At 41.6% G+C, this 25,134-nt stretch overlaps 1 protein-coding gene across 3 annotated transcripts in view; it reads left to right on the forward strand.

Annotated features, from left to right (window-relative positions):
• grid1b (glutamate receptor, ionotropic, delta 1b) overlaps positions 1 to 25,134 on the forward strand; it is a 522,039-nt gene that overhangs the window by 323,417 nt on the left and 173,488 nt on the right. For all 3 annotated transcript variants that reach the window (XM_056365959.1, XM_056365958.1, XM_056365957.1), the window contains exon 4: positions 20,196 to 20,401. In XM_056365959.1, the coding sequence (XP_056221934.1) occupies positions 20,196 to 20,401 (206 nt within the window). The remainder of the gene's footprint in view (positions 1 to 20,195; positions 20,402 to 25,134) is intronic.

Below are 25,134 nucleotides of genomic sequence, written 5' to 3' on the forward strand. Positions count from 1 at the left end.
AAGGGGCCCCTCATGGCCCCCTTATATTGGCGCATTTTGCAATGACAACTATAAATCACCTTAAACGTCCCAGAAAGGCCCTGATGATACAGGGAACGTCTGTACGTTTTCATGCGTTCTGGCGTAGAAGAAATGATATGAGGACAGTTTTAAGATGCTGCAAAGCTTGGAGTTAGTCTGTGTCAAGTTAAACACCAGCGCTATATGAACTACTTTTAAAATCAACAATTTCTTACTTTTAAATCCTCAGACACGAAGATGATAAATGCTGCTGTTCCATGATGAACGCTCTTCTTTCCCCCTGGCAGTTCATATGTAACCCTGTTGTTGTTGTTGTTGTTGTTGTATATCAGCCTGTTGTTGTTTAATTAAGTCTGCATCTGTATCTCTGCCCAGGCCGCGGCGACTCTACACTCCTGTTTCCTGTAGAGGCTCCACCTCTCTGCTCTGCTCTGCCCGTCGTCTTCTTCTTCTTCTTCTTCTCGGTTTCTTTTCTTTCTTTCTTTCTTTGTTAAACCCCTTCTCATCTCATTTGGGCCTCTTCGTTTGGCAGTCCACAAACAGATCGATGAAGAGCCTCAGGTTTGCCTTTAAAAGATAAGAATGTTTTGAAGTCGACTGAAAATGGCTTCAAGTTTTTAAAAGGCGGCCGTCTCTGCTTTGTTTTTATTGATCATCTTTTTAAACAGACGTCCAGCAGCCAATTATGGATGCAGCTGGTCACAGTGGGGAGAAACACAGGGAGCAAGAAAAATTTGATATTATCAACCCATCATCATCTTCATTACTACGAGCTCCTCTTTACCCCCCCGAGGGGCTTTGGAATCATGAGTGTTCATCCTCTGTTTCAGAGCCCCAACTCATCAGCTGCCATTCAAGATTTACCTTTTTCACACTTAAATGACTGAAGGAAGCCGAAGTATGGAGGAAGACTGTGAATGAACGCGCTGTAGATACATCAAGTTCACCTAAATTACAAAAGCCTTTGGGTTTAAACCTTGCTGCCATATTTTCCATCAGATAATAGAATAAATATCCCCAAAAACTGAATATGAAACATTCCAGTGCTGAAACAATGACTCAATTAATCAATTACACATTTGATGTAAAAAGATCCCACAATAGTATTAAGATTTTTTTATCATTTTTTTAATTTGTCAACTAATAACTGCAGATTCAATTTCCCTCAAAGTTGATCATTTGCTGTATGAATGAGATGAGGGAGAGGCCGAGGTAATATCAGATAAACTACTGTTATCATACGGTCAGGGGTAAGCAGCTTAAACACTGGCTAATGTCAGGGGACGTTCGTCTTTACAGCTAATTAAAAGTGTAATTGAAGGTCTGGTCTGTGACAGGACACAAACTCCGTTCTCTTGCATGATCAGGTTCGTGCAAGTATCTTGGATTACAGTGTTTTTACAGCGTGACCGTGTCGCCATGATGTGGAAGAAATTTTAAAAAACATATATCACCAGTCAAGAACGTTGGGGTTGTCGGTTTAATTCTGCGAAATCCTGAATTATGTGTGTACTTTGCTTCCTGTAAAATCTACTCATGCCGGTAACAGTATATGGTTCTCCTCCACAAACCTGTGGCTGGACTTACAGACACCATGTCCGTGTTTTTCTGCTTTGAGATCCTATTCTTCAAGTTGACTTGTAACATGGCGAATGAGTCGGAGCCCTCTTCTAGATTTATGACTTATAACTTATTTTTCCTTATAAACTATAAGTCAGTAATCTGTCTACATGGAATCAGGTCTCATTTCTAGTTACTTCTGATTTGTGATTTATTCCCTTGCCTGTGTTATGTGTCAGGTCCTCAGGTCTTTCCTTTTCCTTCTTCTGTCATCACATCTTCTCTCTTTTCTATCTCGTCACAGCTCTGATTTCATTTCCATTTCTCTCTCTCTCTCGTTCTCTCTCTCTCTCTCTCCCTCTGTGTCCTAACATTCACACACAATGTGTCCCCGACCACGACTCACATTTCTGTCTTTGTGGCAGGCGATTGTTCCGCTTTAAAGGGCAGCAGCTGCAGAACTTTGTATTTGTGTGTGTGTGTGTGTGTGTGTGTGTGTGTGTGTGTGTGTGTGTGTGTGTGTGTGTGTGTGTGTGTGCCTGTGTGCGGACAGAAATAGCAGCCACACTACTGCTTTTATCTGCTGAGAGAACTCGGGCCTTATCAACCATCAGTGACATTGCAGACAGAGCAGAGTCTGGCAGAGAACAATGGCTCTGTGATGCTCAGATACCTGGAGTCAGAGCTTCCTGAAGGCGCCAGGTCACATGACCGTCAGTCTACTTTATTCTCCCAGTACAGTGAAGTCTCAAGGGTGGACTCGGTGACGTCGGTGGGATTTCCAGAAACGGAAAAATCCTTAGTTACCCTTTAAAAACAAAATAAACCTGATGCTTGTGTGTTTTTATTAGTGTGTAAGGAGCGTATGATTTGTGATGTTGCGTTGAGGGAAACTCCAGCAGACATCTGCCTCAGTGTGATGTTCCTCCGCTGAGCCTGTAAACTCGTTGTGGATCGATGGCGTCGGCTCGTTACACGGACTCCTCGTCTTAACGGGACGCTTTTGTTTGTGTTGGCTTCTTCTCGCTGTACACAATGCCCGTTACACAGCGGCCCTGACAACGTGCTAATGAGAGTGAGTGATACTCCCCTCAGCCTTACAAAAAATAAACGATGAGAAACTCATTTAGCATCTTTAAATATGTATTTGACATTTCCTCCATACGCCCTAACATCAAGTTTCTTTCTTTTTTTTTTGTAGTCATGTGAGGTCTGAATAAACCTTCTCCCAGCACCAGTTTGTTCTAGGCCTGTGTGGGTGTGGAGGCACCACACTCCCCTCCTTAATCAACTGCAACAGTAAAGAGACCAACAACAAGTCACAGCACAAAAACTTGGGCCTGGAAAAGCCGCAGCCAACACAGAAAAATAATCAGCCTCTCTTACACAACAATCAGCAGAGCTTTAATATTTAAAAACACTTTTATTTCAGCCTCCCCAACCTTTACTAAGAGTTCCAGACGTGTGCACACTCAGCAAAAGACCTCCCCCGCATAAATACAAACGTAATAACGGAGTATCGGACTCCACGAGGGAGCAACACGAGGCCGGCTGCGGCGTCTCATTTGAAAAGGGCACCACGCGTCAACGACTGTGACCAATTACAGCAGCGTGCCCCTCTCGGGTCGGACCATTCAGCTCTGTCAGAGCAGCTGCACACACAAATCAAACAAGAGGAAAATCTACAAAATGATCTGAAATGAATCTCAACTTTTTTTGATTAAATCTGGACGTGGCATATTTGCACCTGAGCCAAGTGACAGCAGCAGATGACTTTAATTAATTCACGGAATTAGGGAAGTTTGAATGACAGGCAGGAGCACTGCTCACACGAAAACCTGCGCTTTGATTTGTTTCTAAAATGAGCCAAACTTTGATAAGAGGTGGCAGCGGAACAATAAAAAAAAAAAACAACTCACATGAGACATTTTTGTGAAGGAGAAACAGCACATTTAGATGTACTTGTTGGAGGATTTGCTGTTTCCCTTGGAAGAGATTTTCCCACGGTAAACACCAGCATTTCATTTCAACAAACAAATACATAAAATACAGTGCACTGTGTCGGTAGAGGGACATACTGTATACTGTAAGAGGCTTGTCTATGCAGCAGTGTTGCGTGGGATCTAGACCAAAACGTGCAAGAATAAATTATTCGCTGCAGGCAGGGCACAGTAATTCTACACAGCACCCACCTGACAACATCAGGACGTGAATAATCACAGAATGAACTCCTCTCATCGGGTGTCCTCTGGTGTATATTTTCTCCCATGTGAAGGATCAGAAAGTAGTAATTTCAGGAACTCGGCTTGAGAGAGTGTACTTTAACTCATTTTTTCTTGAGAGTAAAATGCCTGCTTCTCTTTCCAGATGCACGGAAGTCGACATATTTTGGGTCAAAGCTCATTTCAGCTGAAAGTGTAAACCATTCCGGACGCCTCTGTCTCAGTCGTTCCAGCCGTTGAGCTTTCATGCTGTAGGGGAATCGTGCAGAGATGTTCTGGTGTACTGATCGCTGTCATTGCTCTGTGGCGCGGCTCGGGTTTAACCCTTTGTAAAACATGAACAGATACATGAATCTTTCCTTTATTATCTTATTTGACTGTCAGCCATAAAAAAATAAATCCAGGAATAGATAACACTTCCTGCTCTAGTCCCAACCCCTCCAAATGAAAGCCTAGCAGCCTGGACACGTCGCCTTTTTTCCTGGTGGGACGTTCCAGTGTAACACGTTGCCACATTGCTAATGTTTTTGCTAACGGCTAACTTAACACACTATTTAGCAGGACATCATTCTTCTTCTCCGCTCTAAAACAGCACTTGCCAGTGGCCGCGCAGCATAACTTCCTGATGGAGGCTACTGTTTTCAGAAAAAATTTCACTTTATCTGGGTGTGAAACTAGAAGGTTTATTAATAAAGTACGTGGTATCTCATCAGTGGATAGACGCAAGCACTCGTCAATACCACATCAATTATGCTGGGCCCCATCAGACGCATTTCTGATACTAGTATCGGAACAAGTCTAGACTCATTTTTCATCTGCCTGTGAAAATTCACTGTGTCAGTACAGTTTTAGAGAGAGTGTCCAATACGTTGGTGGTCGATCGAGGGTCACACCCTTTTTATTGTCTCATATAGTAACAAGTGCAAACTCCTCCTTCACACACATTCTGCAACTGCTGTGTCCATTTGTGGAGACAGTTTTACATGCACATCATCATATAATGTACAATGTGTGTCATAAATCTAATGCTTGAACCTTAAGTGCTGAAAATGTCGTTTGTGAGTAAGATCAATGAAAACAAAAAATAAATAAATAAATAAACAAGTCAGTGTAAAATGTCAGGAGTCCAGTTTCTCGTGCTTGACATTCAAAGATCAAATCCATACCATGTGGTCCATAAAGAGCTTTCGGTCCCCTCCGGGCTTCCGTAGAGTCACGTCTATACAGTCAAAGTCAATGTTTTATTACAGTGTGCCCGTCTGCATACAGTAAATCCATACATACACAGTTGACAAACTAAATCCTCCTCATCCTCTAGATACTCAGCACTTGATCCACTCTGCTGGCGCTGATATGAACACAGACACAGAGGTCTTACCGACTCAAACAAAGCACATGGCTTCACACAAACACTCGCTACGGGGTCACAGAAGGGACAAAACGCTCCATCGCTGCACGCGAGCCTGGAGTTTATTATTCAGGGCTGTTTTCAAACAGCAGCTGACAGTTTGTCCAATAGCACATCAGTGACTGAAATGTCAACCAGCTAATAAAAGCTAGAGATGATGGGACACGATGAGGTGTTCTGGCAGGTAGACAATTGGCCCTGTAACCAAAAGGTCACAGGTTTGATCCCTGACAGTGAGCAGTGATTTGGTCACGTGCAAGTCAAAAGACATTTAACTTAAAACCAGACGACGTCTTAACAGCAGAGATTTAAATATAAAACTGGTCCCAACTACACATTAAAACATAATCACACAATTACCACAACATAACTGGGAAAGCAGTTTATTTGGATATGGACATGATTTCCGGGAGACAGGGTCGGTTGATGGTCTCGTTGATTAAGAATGCGTACGTCATCCTCCTTCATTACTAGCTACTAGTGACAGATGAGATCAACACAGCTGTGCGGGTTGTTAAAAATCAATTTACAGAAGTAACTCCTTAATCAACATATCTCTTTAATCGACCCGACATGTTAAGTTGTGTTATTGCTTCTCTTCTGCTTCTTCAGCTCGTGTTGACAGGTGGATCTATTGATAAGTGACTATAAGGCTCCTTTTAACAGTTATAAATGATAGTAACTCATTAGTAAGATTAATGAGTTTAGCATTAACTTTATCTTGCCAAATAGTGAGCCTGCATTAATGTACGAAAACTGTGTTATAACTTGTTTATAATTGTTTGTTTATTCTTTATAAAATGTTAACAACTGAATTAACAACGTCATTATAAACCATTTGTAAATCCTTTATAAGCGTCGTCTTTTTGTAAAGTGGTATCCACTGAAACACAATAAACAACTTTGGCACATTTTGATCAGAATTAGTGATCAAGGCAGCATCTTAAAAACTCTCAGACTTCGTTATTGAGCCTGGAAACAGGAAAAAATAAAAGGCTCGTCAAAAGGGGGACAAATTTGTCCATGTCCTACATTGCACTTTTACTGTACCCTGCCTTGTTCCAGGCAGCATGAATCGCCTGGATGAGCACAGCTGTGGCCACCACTTTATACACACACACACACGCACACACACACACACACACACACACACACACACTGAAACACAGTGATCCAATGAGTATGAGAATCCTACGCCACCAGTTCAGTGTAATGTTAAGGTTGTGAGTGTGTCAGACTGCTGATAGTAAATTGAATATTATGACAGTTTTCATTTTGAACTTTGATCTTGTTTTAGATCTGCAGACACCAATGATTGAATTTACTCTTTTGTTTTGCTTGGACAAAAAACAGTTTATGAAATCATCTGTAAATGTCATGTTTATATATATATAAATATATTATCTTTATCCCATTCAGACTCATTTTGTCTGTTATCTGTTGGTTATTATAGCCAATTACCAGCTGTTATGAGCCTGCAGTTTATTTCCATAGTGATAAGACACAGAAGATTATGAAAAGCCAAAATGAGATTAAAAGGACTAATTTGTGCAGATGAGATTAAATAAACTTTTGTCTTGTTCTTTTATTATCTCAGACGTGGTGAATTAAAGTCATGTGCTAAATTCCAGCGTTGGATCTTAAAATTAGGCTCATCACCACCGATTGCTCTGGTTGTTGTGCAATTAGGGAGAAAAGTCAGAAACTCAGAGTGACTAGAAACCTGAACATGAACCTGGTTTAAGGTTCGTGATGTGTCTCTGCACTGATTTGCTGTCCAGGTGAGTGGATGTGCTTGTGATGATCAAACTAACTGTAGCTGATGTTTGACTGTTCAGTCTCGATAGGTGGTTGTTACCTGTCCCGACCTCTGGACGCCAGCCTTTGATAATGATAATGCTACATGTGGCACTTTCTGATCGGGGTTGGAGTCTTTTAGTTTGCGGCAGTTTGCTGGTGGAAGTTTGGGCTGGATTGTGTTTTGTCTTCCAGACAGCACTGCAGTAGATAGATAGACAGAGAGACAGACAGATTAGCCTCTGCAGCTCTTCCAGTCCAGTCCGCCGGCTCTCAGCCTGACAACACTGCATTGCATTTATGTCAGAAAGATTAAAGTGGGCCTTAAAGTGTGGTAAACTGTTTTGCATGAATAATGTAGAGTGTAGATTTGGTTTAGATGGCTTTGCCCTCCCTCTGCCTGCGGTCGCAGTGAGAAATAGTATCCAGCTGTATTGTCACGGCCGAGCTGACGGCCGCCATCAACATACATCATGATGGGGATCAACCCAAAAGCCTTTGATTAAAAAAAAAATTATAATAACAAAAGAGCTAAAACATTAATATATGGAATGTGAAAAAAAAGCAACAGGAGGCTGATGTTTTTTTATTTATGCTGCAGTGCCGGCGCTCATCCCGCACGCCTCAGATGAGGGTTGATGGGTTTGTGATGGAGGCTGTAAAGTCGCTCACAGGCCTTTGATTGGCTTCATTTACATAGCACCTTGGCAGGTCTGCAGGGGAGTGGGAGCAGAGCAGCGAGGAACGTCGGGGAGCCCCGCATTAGCATTTTATACGTTCCATGCATCACCATCATATTCTGATCACGAGGAGAACCCCGGCAGTTAAACTGTACATCGGCCTTGTTAGTATCAGACCTGTCGATGTGGAGAGGCCCGGAGACGGCACACACAGAGCAGCTGAATGTAAGTCAGTCGTATATAGTGATGGAGGAGGTTTCACTAGGAATCCTCACACCCCTCTATTCAGCCTGTGTGTCCTCTGCATTATTATGGAGAAACTATTCTTCTCCTTCAAAAAGGAGATGTGATGATATTCAACAAAATTATACGGAATAATATCAGTTTTTCACAACAGAACCTCTCCAGCTACCACTGAGTGGGCCGACATGGACACAAAGCAGGAGGAGGAGAAAACAAACAGACACTGTAGCTTAAAAAAGAAACTATCAAAATGGTTTATGGGTATTGAAATGTGGCCTGAACATGTTTCTGCCTGACACGTTTGACACAGGAAAAAAATGATTGGTCCTTTTTTAAAGGGAAAATCACAGTAACAGAAAAGTACGTGGTGGTATTCTGTGGGTTGTGTCCAAGCAGTGCTGGATTTTAAGATTTAGATCAATATTAAAGCTGAAACAAACAATCAGTTGAGTCACAAACTGGAAGGAGAAGTGTATGTGAGTGTAGTTCATATTGCATTATGGGAAATGTAGGAGTAAATGGTTTTGGCCTGTCCTAGGGATTACAAATCGTGATATCTGCTGCATGGATCGTTTTTTTTTTGTTGAATTCATCTGTGTTGTCCGGGCAGCATCGAACATCAATGTGACGTCAGTGCAAACACACAGGCGGACAAATGAATACCAGAGCAGACAACAAACAAGTAGCTGCAGCTCAGCTAGTGTAGAACAGTTCAATATAGAATAATCCACAGATAAAAATCTACGACGCCTCTCCACCTGTCGCCATTACAGCGCCAAAAGATTATGTTCAGATGATGTTGGATTTTGAAAACTGACAAAATATCAACATCAGCTGTTGTCAGTATCCTACGTCTGACTGCCGCTGGTATTAGACGTAGTCCTGACATTGAATACATCCAACCAAATATCAACGTCCTGGATGTTGGTGGCTGCTTCCCCAGTGCGAGGACTTCCTTCTTCTCTTTTTCTTACATCATTGTAAATTGAACATATTTGGGTTTTTGACTGTTAGTTGAACAATCCAAGCAAAATGAAGACATTGTCTTGGACTCTGACGTCTGATATAGCCTATCTAAAGTTTCAATGATTTGAGAAAATAATTGGCAGATTAACTGTTGATGAAAGTAATTGTTATTCGCAGCTCTGAAGTTTTGTGTGTTGTTCCTGCCCTGCTCCATGGTGATGACTTTAGTGGGTTTTGCAATCAGGAGTCAAATCTAGATTTGTGCTCATGCAGCCGCTGAGTCTTTGATACTGACCAACACAAATCTTACACCCTGCACTTACGGATCTATTTCAGGCGCAGAGTTTGGCTGAAAGCCGCGATGGATAACTTCACACTGTTCAGAACAAGATTACTCAGAAGTCAAGTAATGTGACACAACTACATTAAAGTTCCTTGTTTGTGTGTGTGTGAGTGTGAGTGTGAGTGTGAGTGTGAGGGAGGTGGCGACGTTTGCTGCTCGATGGAAACTGATTTGTCTTCACAGGCGCAACTTTTTGGTCAAATCAGGTTGTCATAGATACGGTAAACACACATATATGTGTGTGTGTGTGTGTGTGTCTGTATGTGTGTGTGTGTGGGTGTTGTAGTGCTTTCCTCCATCTTTGTTTCCTGCTCATTAGTTACCAGACTGTAAAAGGTTAGACCAGGTGTGTGTGTTTTATGGATATGCAATAGAGAGAGAAAGCACTCATCCACACACACACACACACACACACACATACACACACACACACACACACACACGTGTGTAGCAGGAGGAGTGTGTGGTCCAAAGCTAAATGTCACACCTGTCATTGGCGATGTGGATGAAAAAGGCTCAATTATTCCTCCTCACAAACACACACACACACCATCTCTCTGTTTCTTTTTTCCTTCTTTACTTTTTTACTCTTTTCCTCTGTCATTTCCTCCACCCCTCCCACACACACCTACACACTCTCTCCCCTTTGCTCCATCTGTTCCCCTCTTCCTCATTTTGCATCCCCCCTCTCTAATTTCACCACTCTTCCTCGCCGTCTTCAGGATGTGTGTAGGTGATTAAAATGTTCTTTCCAGACGTCTTTGTGATAAATTAACCGAGTTGTCGGTGAAACGCCTCCCACTACGTCGCAGATTTCCTTCCTTCGCATTTGCTTTCGGTGTCACGCCTCAGCGAATCTGCTTCATTAGCGCTCACGGTCACTCTATATGCTCAGACGGATGTGTAACATCAAACACAATAGTACAGAACACACATCGAGGCATTTCCACACTCCGGAGCGCAGCAGAGGGAAGTTGGGCTTAAACAACCGAGTCAGACATGCTGCTTTCAATTAAATCGCAGGGAAGGGATTCCCTCTAGTCCAGTTTTCTCTGTGGGGAGGAAAATATTTGGAGACACGGAGTTTCTACTGGACTGTGATCAGATTCTTTACAAGAAGACGGTCCGTGTTCACTGAGACTTGATGTTTTGAAGTGAATCAACTACTGGTCAACATGTCTTCAATGATGAAGAAAACTGCAAAGAGAAAGAGAAGATTCGTCATTAGGGATGGGTTCTGAAAGCTGGATCCAGATCCAGCTCAAGATGGTGAAATACCTGGATTCATTAAGCTCCGCCCCCAATGAATCCCTCATCAAATCTTTCCTTCTTGTTCTCTGTTTAGTCTTTTTCATCAGTAAAGACAAAAAAAAGACAGATAAGGTAAACAAATGTGTAATAACCCAGCAATGCTGTTGTAAACAAACATGGCAGTGACAAATCCTTCCTTTAATTATTTAAAAAAAAAAATCCAGTCTGATTCAGTTTCCCTTTAAAGATTTGCAGGGTCCAATTGTAAACATAGGAGTTTTCTTGGAGACATCTAGGGGCCATTGGAGGAACTGCATCTTAAACAGTTTCATTGCCACCTCTCGCTGTGTGGATTCATGAAACGACATGAATACAGCAAAGTAAGCATAATTTACAATAGATCAGCCCTAGCTGCAAAATCCAGTTTCATAATTGAGACAGGAGATTCTGAGTAGACAGAGGAAGAGACAGTGAGGTGCAGGAGGGTAACTTACACCTTCATTAGAAACTGCACAAACACTCAGGTGCTGGTGCTCAGTTGCATCCTGCAGTTTTAGAGTTTCTGCACCGTGGAGAGTGAAGTGATTCAGTGCGAAAGTTTTACAGTGCAGCCGTCTCTTCCTGGGGCAGATGATCCTACAGAGACCAGCGGTGGCGTGTGAAAAGCTTTGAAAAGTGAAATCTCTATCAGACCAGACTTTTTATCATGTCTGTTTTTTAATTAGAACTTTTGTCTTGTGAACTAATGAATACTTGCAGCCCGCAGGCTTCCTCCTGTAATTAATCCATACCCATGGAAGAGGAAGCCAGTCTCTGTTGGGTGCCACTAATCAATATTTACAGGCACGGCCATGTTGAGACACACCAGGGGGGGGAACTCACTTTCAGTGTTGAACCAAAAAAGAAAAAGCACATTTGCAGCTGCTTCAGTGAAATAAGTTGAGCTCTAACAGTTGGAGGGAGACACTTGAGGCAATGATACTGCATGAGCTGAAAGGGAGAGGTGCATGCCATTGTTGTGCAAACAGCAGAAAGTTGAATATTGTAGTTCAGCCTGTTAGCAGCAGCAGCAGCAGTGGATACACGCACCTCATGGAGGCAATGAGGGTAGTTTAAAACCCTTTGTGTGCGGTGCATCGCTTCTTTTTGGAGTCATAACTCTGTCAAACCTGAGCAGACAGACATGACGGATACATTTTTAGATTCAAGGCGACTTATGCTTTTCAATAATGTCATTATATCCAATGTCCACTGTGAACTAATGCCCATTAATCCATTTAGAAATGACACAAAAAAGACGCTCCTTGTTACTGCAGAACTGCACTGAGAATCTTCATGTTTTTAAGTTTTCTTCAGGGTCATAGTGATCCAGTGATCTCTGTCTGTACATCTATGATACAGTGCAAATAGAAACTGCTTATGTCTAACTCGGCATACTTTTAATGTTTTCCACAAATACAGACTAAAATATTCTTCTTCCATTTTGAGAAAGTAACAGTTTTAGAAATAGAAGGCATTTCTAAAAATGTCAGGGGAAGCTTGGACATTTTCTTCAGTCAGGCTGTTCACGGTTGAATCTCTGGGTGACTGTGTGTGTGTGGTCTTTTTGTCCTGGTGTCAGAGCTGTGTGATGACTCACAGTGAGATAATGAGAGCAGCAGAAGAAGTTAAGGGAGGAGAGCTGAGAAAAGAGAGAAAAAAGGATTGATTGAAGGGGAGGAAGATGTCCAAGAATGATTCAAATAATCAGCTGAACCGTCTCTCATCTGCAGTTATTCATTCTGTCCTGAAATATTACACCTTCCTATTCTTCCCGTGTCCTCACTTTCAACTTCCTGTTCATCCAGTATCTTGATTTTACACTTGTTTCTTTCACTCCCACACTTTTCGCTTCCTAACAGTTGCTGTGAGGTTGGACTGACGACCTCAAGAGAAATATCTCTCATGCACGCCAGAGGGGAAATATGGAAAATAAGCTAATGTGGATGTTATTTTCTCCGACCCACCAACTGCCTGCAATCCGTCATTAAGTTTTCCGGACCTGGACCAGACCTTGGTCTGCGGGTCAGGAGTCGACCCAGGCAGTTTGTCTGAGGGTTTAAGTTTGGATCAATTCTTGTTGGTTTGCTCTAAGAATCATTTGTTTTAATATTTGTGGCGGACTACAAATTATTTAGTGCAACACTTCGACTTAACTCTAACAGTTATAGACAGAGAACAGAAAGTTAGAATTTAAGCTAAATCGAAAAATTGAATGAAATAAATCCCAGCAATTTGTCTTTGTTCCTATTCAAGACTCCATTTAAAAACTGAGAGGTTTGAAGCTTCCAGCCAGTGGTAATGTCATGCTGTAATTAACAATAGGTCTACACGGAAGAAAAGATGAAACTTGATTTCAACTTTAGCCGTGTTTGATGACGTCGATAGCAATTCAATAGCTTTTCATAGGACTTGATTTTTGCTTTCTCATCTGCCTTGTTGTGCAGATGAGACTCAAGGTGAAAAAATTCAACCAGTTTTAGGGTCATTTCAGTCACTTTTCAGTCAGCAATAATAACTAAAGAAAACAAAATGTCTCTCTCCTTCCGGAAATCTGTCGTCTGGCCTCTAAGTTTCCGTCTCAGAAGCTGCTGCAGTCTTGTGTCCCCTGCTGGAAAGTCAGAAATGAAGCATGTGAGAGGAGTGATGCAGAGGAGGATGCTTCGAATTGATGTGACTGCACCCCCTCTCACCCCCCCACCCCTCTCTCAATTCTTACCACACTGACATTTTCTGAACTTTCAAATGTATTTCTGTCCTGAGTCTCCTGCGAAGCCTTGTCCCTCTCAGCTCCTCTTTTTTTTCCTTTGGATCGGTGAATCATAACCAAAGTGACGAAACAGAAGCCAGGAGCATGAAAAGATACCTGGAGGGTGCTACCTTGCTTCCACTCTGAGTCAGAGTTTAAACATTTAGCAGAGAGCTTTATTCAGGATGACTTATAGTAAGTGCAACAGAAGGAAAATGTCACTTTCTATGAAGCTTCTGATGGCGAGCAGTTAAAGCTTAAAAGCGTGAGCCCCGAGTGTCCTGACAGCCTCTGGACCGCTCTCTTTTTTCCCTGTATAATGGATGTTTAAGTATTTAAATATACAGCTTTCATTCTTGCAAATCTACTCAAATTATTTATAATTACTCTGCTTAAAAGATTATTATTAGTCTGCTCAACTATGACTATTATTGTTTTTGATTTAATGCAAGATGTTTCAGGAGTATAAGGGGGGTAAAGTATTAACAAAGAAGCTGTGGTTTTGAATGTTTTAGGTTACATTTCATCTCCTGCTCTGACAGATTCAGGGTCTTCGGTTTTGTAGGGCAGGACAGTTGTTGAGCAGCCTGAACCAAAACTGTCAGCTACTGAATGTGGCAGCTTTTTCAGCTCTCCCTGCTTCTGCAATGCAAGTGAAATGCTCCAAATGCTGGAGATTCTCCTCCGAAGAGCTCAGTCATATGAAGGCTCTCGCGTCTGGAGTCACAAGAGCTTTATTTTCTTTGGGGTGTCAAGTGTGAAACTGTGAAATCAGAACAAAAATAATTAGAAGTCGTTGTCAGCTGTGAAACACTGACAATATCAGCAGTGAAGGTCAAGTTAAATCAAACCAATTCTAGATTTCCTCTTGTTTTCATTATAACTTCATCTGAGATCTGCTTAAGTGAACACTCTGACCTGTTAAATTAGCAGAGAGTGGTAAGAGAGGAACAATCCATCTGTGTTCTGTCAGGTCAGACTACAATGTGTTTTTGTTTTTTGTGATGATCATCGAGGCGATCAGAGTCATAAAGACTACTCACTATACCCCAACTAATGTCAGTGCCATTGTTTACCATCATGGGGCTGATATCGTCCAGTCTGAATTCTGCATTTATCTAGTTGACACTTTCCAGGAAGATACACAATTAAACAGAAATATCTCAACAACTGTTGGATGCATTCCCATGATGCACAGAGAGCTGCTGGTGAGCAGTCACTTCTGTTGTTATTTTTGCACCTAATGTAATAATACAGAGCAGGTTATTCAAATCAACATGTATTTGTAACCGTAACGACACACAAATAATCTAACTTTGACAACAGTAAAAGCAGGCATGATGGATAGGTAACTCTAAGGTTTCCCAGTTGAATTTTACAGCACAGTGGAAGGTATTGAAACCGGAATCATCAAATTATCAATTCAAGTTTATTCATAAAGCACATTTTAAAGAACCAGAGTTTACCAAAGTGCTGAACAATTAATTACAAAGAAATAACACGACATAGTAACAGTCAAAAGGAAACAAAAGCAAGGAGATAGCATTTTAGATGAGTTAACTATTCCATAGGAAATAAAAACAAAATAAAAACACAGAGGCTAAAAGTAAAAAATAAAACCTGAAGGACTCAAAAGCCAAAGAAAACATGTTCAAAGTTAGAGGTAATCGTTATAATCTTCAGTTTCAATTTGTTGCACAGCCATCAGTAAGTAAATATAATAAATACAGTAATGGCACACAAACAATTTACACAGGAAACAGGAAGTTACTTCAGACTACTGAAAAATGTCCACAGAAGGGGAACACTTCATTAAAAGAACAACTGATTAAAGACCTTATAGAACTACGATTTACGTTGAAAAACGTTGAACAGTTTATATTATTCGATGTAACTGGGCTGAAACGTGCTAAAGCGCCGGTGTGGTCTACGGTGCGATGATCGTGGACATGGCATAAGTTTGTCAGGCTCAGCTGGAGGAGCACTGACATTGACTGATAACAGTTACACTGCAAAATACATAATTCACATTTAAATTAACATATTACAAGACAGGCAAATACCAGGTGTATTTGCCGCACAGCCGCACAGAGCAAATGTGTGAAGTGTGAATATTTTCTGCAGCTGAGAAACACCACACATATTTTCATGTCGTGTGAATCTAAATTAAATCTGAGGCATTTTCTATGGCCAGAGGACTACCTGCCAATTTCAGCCAACTGCAGAAGAGAGATTGGTGCGACTCTGATGGAGATAGAGATAAGTGCTGGGTTTTTTTTTTTTTTCCAACTGAGAAAGGAGCGTGTCCCCCCACAGTGCCTTGCTCAAAGGGGCTCTGAGGAAATTGATGAGAAATTGTGACTGGAGAGGAGCTCGGCCAAATTGCTTTCAAGTCCTTCCACTTGTGTTGTTCCAGTGCTTGAGCTCGGGAGAAGCAGGGATTATTTCTTCCAGCAGATTTCTGGAGAGACGTGGTGACAGACGCAGAGAGCGGGATCAATGGAAATACACTGAGCGCAGGAGATAGCGAAGTAGATGGTGGATGGATGCAAATGTTGGTTATGTGATGGAAAACAGTGGCGATGAATTATTCAACACTAATGCTGCTAATAATGATGATATTCCACAGTTATGTATTATGGTTGGTGCATGTAGAGCAGGGTCTGAGAGATGATATGTTCAAAGTAATAATAGAGTCAGGAAGTGTAAGTAATGACTTCTACAACTAAAGAACAACTAAAACTAATAACATATGTGATTTAGCCAAAGAGCTATAATACAGACCATCATTAAGGCGATGTAAGTCAACATAAAATATCATAGTAGGGGTCTGATGGTCTGCATTCTTCTTCTCTGAGTTGAGTTTTGTCTCTATCACATAGTTTATGTGCAACCTAATCAGAGAGCTAAAAGAAGCTAAAAAGCTACGTGAAGCTGCAGCAGCGTTGTTGATTCTCAGTGAGGTCAGCACTACAAGAGGCACCTTCATTTGTAGTTAATATATCAGTATTGTGTTCATTTGTATGGATGATGGAGTGAGGCGGCTCCTTTACTGTGGTTCATGCTCTCCACACTGATGCTGCACTTGTCCTGGTTTACAGTGTCAAAGCTGTGTAACTTCACCTCAGTAAACAAGTTTATTAGTGACCATATTACGTCATCATGGCATTTTTATACAGCACACACATGCTCACAATCACAACACGATTGAATCTGTGAAAAGTTAAAATTTCAGCTTCAAAAGTCCATAAAATTCAAATTTTTCACTTCCTTAATACGACACAACTTGAATTGAAAAAGAACATTTGAATGGGACATTACACAAAGAGAGCTTTTAAAAGTGGAAACTGTGGCACCTGTAAGGGGTTAATGTTTTATAACATGTGCTAAAATACATTCATTTCATCGTATGGTTATTTAGTGTTAAAAACAGTGTTTTTCTGTGGTTAAAAGGTCAACAAAGTTTGTTTATGGAACGTAGCCACAGGCCACAGCATGTAAAGTGTCGTCCGTGTGAGTGGTGTAACAAAACCAATAAAAAAAATGAATTGAGAACTAAAAATACAGTTAGATTTGAAAGCATTTCACCTAGAACATTGGGATTCCTTTAGTATTTGAGATGCTTTTATTGATTCAATAAAAAGTAGTTGACATTCATGTTGCTACCTACTCGTGCAGGATGAGGTGACCATTTAAAATGTACTGGTTTCCTGGAGGTTTGAGCCTTAACTCAGTCTGTAACAAGTGCTACCTAGCTTGAAGACCCATGCATGACAGTGACCTGGGAATGCCAATGGCTATATCATTGGTACACCTTCAAAATAAAACCTGCCAAGAGGGCTTCACATTCAGTCGCACCTCTCACCAGAATTTTTAAAAGTATATTGCAATTGTAGATACTTATATATTGGTGCCTTGCTGACAGTGAAGGTAGGACGTGTTAAGTCTGCAGCTTGGTTTGGTTATTTTGGTTCTTTTCATTTTTAGTCATGTTTTCCAGGAAAAGGAGATAAAGACTGACAAGGTAGGTTGACAGACGGACACCTGCTAATGCAGGTGGACAGCTGCTAATGCTTCCCACAGAGCTTTGCCTCCAGTGGTGCCTTTGAAATCAGTGGGAAACTGTGAATCTCACAGCTCTGAATATCAAATTGCGTCATGTGCTTATCCAATTGTTCCACGAGAGAAAATGTTCTCTCCCCTGAAGTTTACTGCAGATGTGGGAGGATAAGACTGACTGACAGATGGATAGGCAGAAAATGTAAGGGAGAACAAAACCAGTGACACAGGAAAAAGTGGAAAGATGGGGATGATGAGATGAAACAGCTGGAGTAAGAAAAGGGGTGTAGGAGTAGAGAGTGGCAGTTGGAGTCAGTCAGGACTCAGTACAAGCCAGCTGTCAGTGCTAATAGACAGAGAAGGATGGAGGGAGGGGAAAGGAGAGGAGGAAAAAAGGGAAGAGATGTTCAGTCCAAACAGCCTGTCACCAGCTATAACAGAGCATAACGCAACACAGCTGCCTTGTCTGAATGTCAGGAAAAGAAACTTCTCTGGCAGTTTGGAGAAGAGTCTGTAAGCAATCTTCAGGTAAACGATATTCTTTAATGGATCGATCCTGTCTGTTCCAATGGTGAAGCCAAAGATAATGGTCTCGCTCAGCTCGGATGGCGACATCCGCAAAAACCCACTGTCACTACTCTGATCTACCTGAAGGGCGCTGTTGGCCCGGCTGTTTGTTTTTGTGGGTCAGGAATATATACCCACAGGACACGCAAACATCAGAGAAGATGAAAGCAGCTTCTACAAAGACTTTAGAATCAACCGAGCTTTGAACAGTAATTGAGGGCGTGCATCAGCTCGCTTCAAATAATCAAGTCAGCTTCTCACTGGCTGAAAAATCTGCTGCAAGTCTGACAGTGGTCATTAGCAAGAAAGCTGGTAGAAGTTGTCAGTAATCAAAAGCTGTCAGCTGTTTTTTTTTTGTATTATTTTTAGGAAAGTACCTTGAGGTTTTTACAATAGTGGTATATTTAAATTGTGTTTTGTTTGTGGAGGTTTCTCTGTTGGTTCTCTTGCTTTGAAATTCAGTATTTTCACTGAAATCATTGCTCCGATGTCAAAACATTGATAGTGATATTCCTTTAACATCAAAAAGACTGCAGCAGTTATTTGGTTGAGTTCATTGTTTCCACAACTGAAAGAACCGATGGCCAGAGATACAAAACCAAACCCAAGTTGCAGTAAGCCTTGGATTTCCTTTAAAGTAAATGAATAAATTGTTTGATTCTAGGAGAGTTATAACTCCCGAAGATGAATCATCCAGTCAAATGAAAAACAGGAGGTTGAGCAAATCTACCCTTTTTAGTAACTCAACACAAATCTTACTGTTATTATATCAAAGTATATTATATTATTCTCTTTCCTTCAACAGATGAGGTCCATCAGGATACAGCTCCTTAGTATTTCTACTAAGGTCCATCAGGATACATGATGTATCCTGTATCCTGATGGACCTCATCTGTTGAAGGAAACAGAAGAGATTCATTGTCCATGAAGTTGTTTTTATACAGCTCCTTAGTATTTTCTACTAAGGAGCTGTATAAAAACTTCCTTTATTTGGTATGGACATACAATTACTAACGATGAGACAAACCATAAAAAGGTGGTACACTGCAACTTGGAGTATTGCTTTCTTGGTATAAACACAATGACAAAGGCAAGACATTTAATCATGGATCCCTCTTTTCCAACAAGTCCAAGTTGGTACTTCTAAAGAACTTGTATGAGCATTTCCTAAAGGTTAAGGTGTCTTGGGTTTCGACAACTAAAATGATTTGGTCAAGGGGAACAGTGTTGGCTTTTGATGGGATGATCTCCAATGATCTGAGGAGTCAGAGTTACATGTTTCGTACAATAAGCATAACCATGGACCATTTTCAGGTTTGTGAGCAAATAACCACCGTCGTTATCTTGTCTTGAGTCTCCTGTCATCCAGTGAAATCCTTCTCTATATGTTCAGGACTAAAATTAGGCCAACAGCTGTAGAGCCATGGAACATATGTTATAATACAGATTGGTGTTTTCTGTTCCAGAGAGTGTTGGTATGGAGACAGTTGTGGAAAACATGTTGTCTTGGTTACTATCAGAGATTATTTCACAACACATTATTAAAAACGCACAAGTTGTTGGTACAAGGGGAGGTTTTGTGGGTGGGGGTGATGTAACGGATGTTGTCTTTATTTAGCTTGGCTGCCTTGTAGAGGACACTTCAGATGATGGACTGAGTCAGTTTAGCAGAAGAATTCTTCACTTGCCACAGTTCTGTCACATTGTTCTTCTGTCACATTGTTCTTCGTCAGGCTTAAATGTCTCTCTTTGCCTCGTTTTGATTGGTCACGAACACGACTTCAGCGCCCCATGACCAACTCTGAACACAATCAATTTTTTGGCCTTTATTTATCAAGGAAAGGTTTTTCTGTTCTCTCTCTAGTGAGTGCGATGTTCATTATCTTTCCCAGACAGTCCTTGGATTTCAACTGTCAGGTCAAAAGCTTTTTCTGACAGTTCAGCATTATAGTGGCTGAGGTGAGATAACAGTGGATCTTAACATGCAGGAGGTTTCATTTTCACCAGGAGTTGAGGTTGAAATCCTGACAGGATACTAAAGGTTTCCAGTCCTTGAGAAACTGACTCCACCAGCCACATTAAATTAACTTAGGGAACCTTCATCTAATATCAAATAAAACAAGTCGTAGTCTTCTGGGAACTGTTGGGAATTTTGAAATATGTAAAAGTAAAAAATGTCCAGCCATTCCCTTCCTTAAACAGTGTCTCTCTGTGCTCTATCTTCAGATTTCAAGACTCTTCTTGAAAGCACATTTGCAATGATTTATATTTGACTCTTTTCTTCCTCCAGATATCCGCGGCCTGCAGGGCTTTTTGGACCAGACGTCCCGTCAAGGCGTTGACGTCGCGCTGCAGAGAGTGGACAGGAACATCAGCCGAGTCTTCACCAACCTCTTCACCACCATGAGGACCGAGGAGCTCAACCGGTACAGAGACACACTACGCAGAGCCATCCTGCTGCTCAGCCCCAACGGAGCGCACACGTTCATCCAACAGGTCGGTTTACCTTCAGTTTACTGGCCAATGTTCAGTGTGTCTGGGAACATTAGGAACACATAAGGAATAACACTACATTCGTGTTGTGTTGGAACGATTGGAAAATGAGTTTTGTTCATGTCTGAGCAACAACTTTTGGCTTTTGCTCGACTTGCCAAGTTGTTGACGTCACACACACAGAAACATGACGGATGAACGCATAAGCAACATAAGGAGTGTGCATCTATATATGGAGAGTCTGTAGAATATGGAGGTACTAAGTGTTGCATGAATAGGGAACCCTACAGGCAGACTAGAGTGGATACGGTAAGTGTATTTAGGGGTGTTAAAGGCACAACTGAGTGTGTTAAGGAATGAACCAGGAATGAGTGAGGGAAAGAGGGTAAATGTAAAGTCAGAGTGTATGGAGAATGGAAAAATGTGTAAAGGGGCCTCTTGACTGTGTAAAGAAAACAAGTGAAAGGAACAAGTATGTAAGTATACATAGGAAATAAGTGTGTTTGTTTAGGGAGCAAGAAAGTTTGTAAAGTGAACAGACGATTATTTATAGGAACCAAGTGAGTGGACATGAGAAATAATTGCTTGTGTTTAAGGGAGCAAGTGAGAGTGTGAAGGGCACCAGTGAGTGTACATAGGTAACAATTGAGCGTTCGAAGGGTACAAGTGAATGTAGATAGGGAACAAGTGGCCATGTAAAGAGAAGGAGACAGGTGTGAAAGGAACAAGAACGTTTACATCGGTACAAAGTGAGTTTGTGTAGGCAGCAAGTGAGTGTGCGAAGGGAAGTGGTGAGTGTACATAGGGAACAAGCAAGTGCAAAAATGGAACTAATCATTGTGCAGAGGAATAAAAGGGAGAAAAAAATCAGTTTCTCTGTCCAGCCTTGGATCAGTGATCATTTGTTAGTCTTTGGTGTGTGTGTGTGTATGTGTGTGTGTGTGTGTGTGTGTGTGTGTGTGTGTGTGTGTGTGTGTGTGTGTTGTGTGTGTGTGTGTGTGTGTGTGTGTGTGTGTGCGCCCAGGTGTAAGTGGCCACCTGGAGTGACAGATGGAGCTGGTTGGCCCACACACACACACATACACAGTGTCACAGTGAAAAATGAAACAGGTAATAAATATTGAGCAAAACTCAGCATCCCCTTGGATGAGCTTCTGTGTGTGTGTGTGTGTGTGTGTATGTTTTTCATTATTTATGTGATCCGTGACATCGTCTGTGCATACTGTGTGTATTGTGTGTGTGTGTGTGTGTGTGTGTGTGTGTCTGAGGGGAAAAGAACAGGACCTCATTTAGATTGTGTACAACGGCTGCTGATATTTACTGATCATCATAAAAATATTCACTTTATTATTTCTTATTAATCATCATCATGATGTACAGATAACATATGCATGTGCAATTACATACACATAATGTTCCATACAGCACATCATAGGTGGATTATGTGTTTGACAGCAACAGCACTAACAGTGTGTCGGTACTGAAAATGTTGTGGTAGAAGCGTTGTCTTGCGTTTTGGGGATGGTCCAACACATGTCACATTTGATTCTGGATATGTGTCTGTGTGTGTGTGTCTGTGTGTGTGTGTGTGTGTGTGTGTGTGTGTGTGCGTGCGTGCGTGCGTGCGTGCGTGCGTGCGTGCGTGCGTGCGTGCTTGTGTGTGCGTGCATGTGCTTTATGGCTTATTTAAATACTGTGTAGGGTGTGGGGCTGCGCACACACATCCATACACACACACCACTTGCACTCCTTCATGTTGATGTCCTGGGCATACTTCGTGTGTGTGTGTGTGTGTGTGTGTGAGAGTATGTAGCAGGCCTCTCATTTTTTGTTCACACTGCCAGTCAAGCTGTGTTGCCATGGCAGCAGCTTTAAGTATTAATGTGGCTCCCTGTTGTTATCCATCTTCCAGAGACAGATTCAATTGTTTCTATATCTTAATTAACCTGACTGCACAAACACACACATATACAGACACGCGCGCGCGCACACACACACACAGAAGTGTACAGATGTTTAGATACGCTCCAGCAAACCGTCACGTGAGCACACAAATGCTGACACACACACACACAAAACAATCAATGTTGAAAGAAATGAAAAGAAAGAAAGACGTCACATGTAGAGAGTTTAAATGTGAGATGTTAAATGTTAAAGGGACATTTAACAATCTAAAAATACAGCGTGACAGGAATGGATGAGAGGAAAATGAACTACTACACATTACCACGACTACACTTATTACTGAGTAAGAAGCAAGAAGAAGAAAAAGTCGACCAAACGCCATCATCAGTTTAAATTTCTTAGAAGTAGTTACTTTTAGTGTTTCATTAAAAAGCTTGCTTCCACACAGCTGTTATCAGATATCAGACATTTGTGCCCACGGCTACAATCTACTTGTTTCATTTAATTTGTACTTTTTCTTCCTCATATCCGAAGCTTTAGAACACATTCATTAAGCTTGATTAAATCTTGCTGTAAAGAAACAGATGGTGCACTTACAGCCTGGATGGTCAGATAGATGGTTTACAGCCTGTCAGTCAAACTTACATTTATAACATTTAGTCTCATTTACCTTGTGTAAATGGGTGTGTGTATGTGTGTGTGTGTGTGTGTGTGTGTGTGTGTGTGTGTGTGTGTGTGTGTGTGTGTGTGTGTGTGTGTATGTGTGTGTGTGTGTGTGTGTGTGTGTGTGTGTGTGGAGAAAGTAATAGTAGTGGAAAGATTTGATAATTACTCATGTGAGTCTCGAGACGCCTGGTGCAGCAGGAAGCTTCTGATCTGAGGCGCTGACAGTGAGCGGGGGTGTGTTATGAATGTCCCCAGTTGTCTGTCACTCTCTCTCTTTCTCTCTCTCTCTCTCTGTTCATCAGCGGTCAGAGCGAGAGAGATGGTGCGTTTCACGTATACGGATGAAAACAGGTCACGATGATGATAAAAGAGCTGCAGTTTTTTTTTCTCTGCTCACAGATTAATTGTTCACTTTGTTAAAGGTTTAAATTTCTCATAGCGACTGCAGTGGAGACAAGAAGTTGCCGACACTAGAAAAGGAAGTGACGGCGTGACTTTGCTGCAACTTGGTCAGAAACCAAAGTTTTTGGAAACAAATGCAAAAACTGACCTGATGGTGGCGCTAGATGAGAAGTTAAGGGATCACCAGTTTTTTAGATGTAGTTTTCAGATTCATTTTGATGGTGACACCGTTTTGAAACTAAGCCCATGGGAATTCATCCAACAGATTTTAACATGTTTCAGCCCAGTGAACCCACGAACACTGGAATCATCCACAGAGCCGAGCCACTAAAGAGCTCAATACTGCAGTAATAGAGAATGACGATATGAATTCAGAATTGCTTTTAGCAACTAGCATAATAATAGAAAATATTCTACTTCAATTCAGCAAGTGTATCCACAGATGGGTTACCAATGAAAAGGAGGTGTTGTTCGCCTTAGAGCCTCCAGAACAGCTTCAGTTTTTGATGGTGTTTTGATGATGATGATGATGGTGGTGGTTAAGTTGGGCTGAGGTCTGGTGACTGTAAAGGTCACAGCATACGACCGGCATCATGTTCCTACTCATCAAACCATCAGTGAGCTCCTTCGACCTGTGTGAAAGCAGCAGCATACATTATGTTACCACACTTTATTCAGCCTCTCATTTTAAGACTCTTCTGACCATGTCGTGTAATTTCATAAGTGTGTGTGTGTGTGTCTGTGTGTGTACACTTTTCTCAGGTAGGTCTGTCTGATGGTGTTAATGTCCATGTGTGACTGAGTGCCACAAATAGCTCCTGTGTGTGTGTGTGTGTGTGTGTGTGTGTGTGTGTGTGTGTGTGTGTGTGTGTGTGTGTGTGTGTGTGTGTGTGTGTGTGTGTGTGTGTGTGTGCGCGCGCGTGTTTGTGTGTGTGTGACACTGAGGTATTCATTAGCACCAGGACATGACAGTGTAGGAGGGTGAGACTGAGATGAATGAAAGTCACACTCTTCAATAATGTCATGGCAACGTCTTAAAAGCTTTCACAAACACACACACACACACACACACACACACACACACACACACACGATAACAAAACACACTGGCTATGAATCTTCCTGCCAGAATTTGTTGTTACTTTCTGTTGCATCTTTTCTTCTCTTCAGCCTGGCTGTGAAATTGGTTCAGTCTTTGTCCCATTTTATTGTTGGTGCAGACCATGCAGCTGCATGCATGAACCAGTCAGGAGTATGTCATCCTGATTGTGACTACAGAGAATATAAGGTCTGTAAGAATGTAAAGTCAGACAGTTTCAGAGAAAGATTTTCAGAGTTTGAGGGAAAGTGTCTTGTTGTGTTTGCAGCAGTGACACTGAATGCTGCTAACTTGCTAACTTGAGGATGCTCATTAAAGCTAGTGTTAGCATGCTGACTGAAGGGGTTAATGACATTCCCACCATACATACCTACCTTTGGATGTTTAGTCTTGGATATCATCAGTTAATATCACCACAGCAACTCCAGATGGATGTCTTGTAGTGAATCAGACCACATCATGCTTTAATCATATGTAGCTACTGTGTGAGCAGTGAGTAGCCGCTGTGTTTACTCTGTTGAGATGCTGCAGCGAGCGGAGGGTTTGTGGTGAAGATGTGTTGTCCGATGCGTGTTATGGGGAAGCAACAGATTACTGAGTCTGTTCTTGAGCCTGATTGATGTCGTACTCACTGTCAGAGACCAATCACACGTCTCCACGTGGC

Source organism: Seriola aureovittata, chromosome 21 (assembly GCF_021018895.1).
Source record: "Seriola aureovittata isolate HTS-2021-v1 ecotype China chromosome 21, ASM2101889v1, whole genome shotgun sequence".
NCBI classification, from domain to species: Eukaryota; Metazoa; Chordata; class Actinopteri; order Carangiformes; family Carangidae; genus Seriola; species Seriola aureovittata.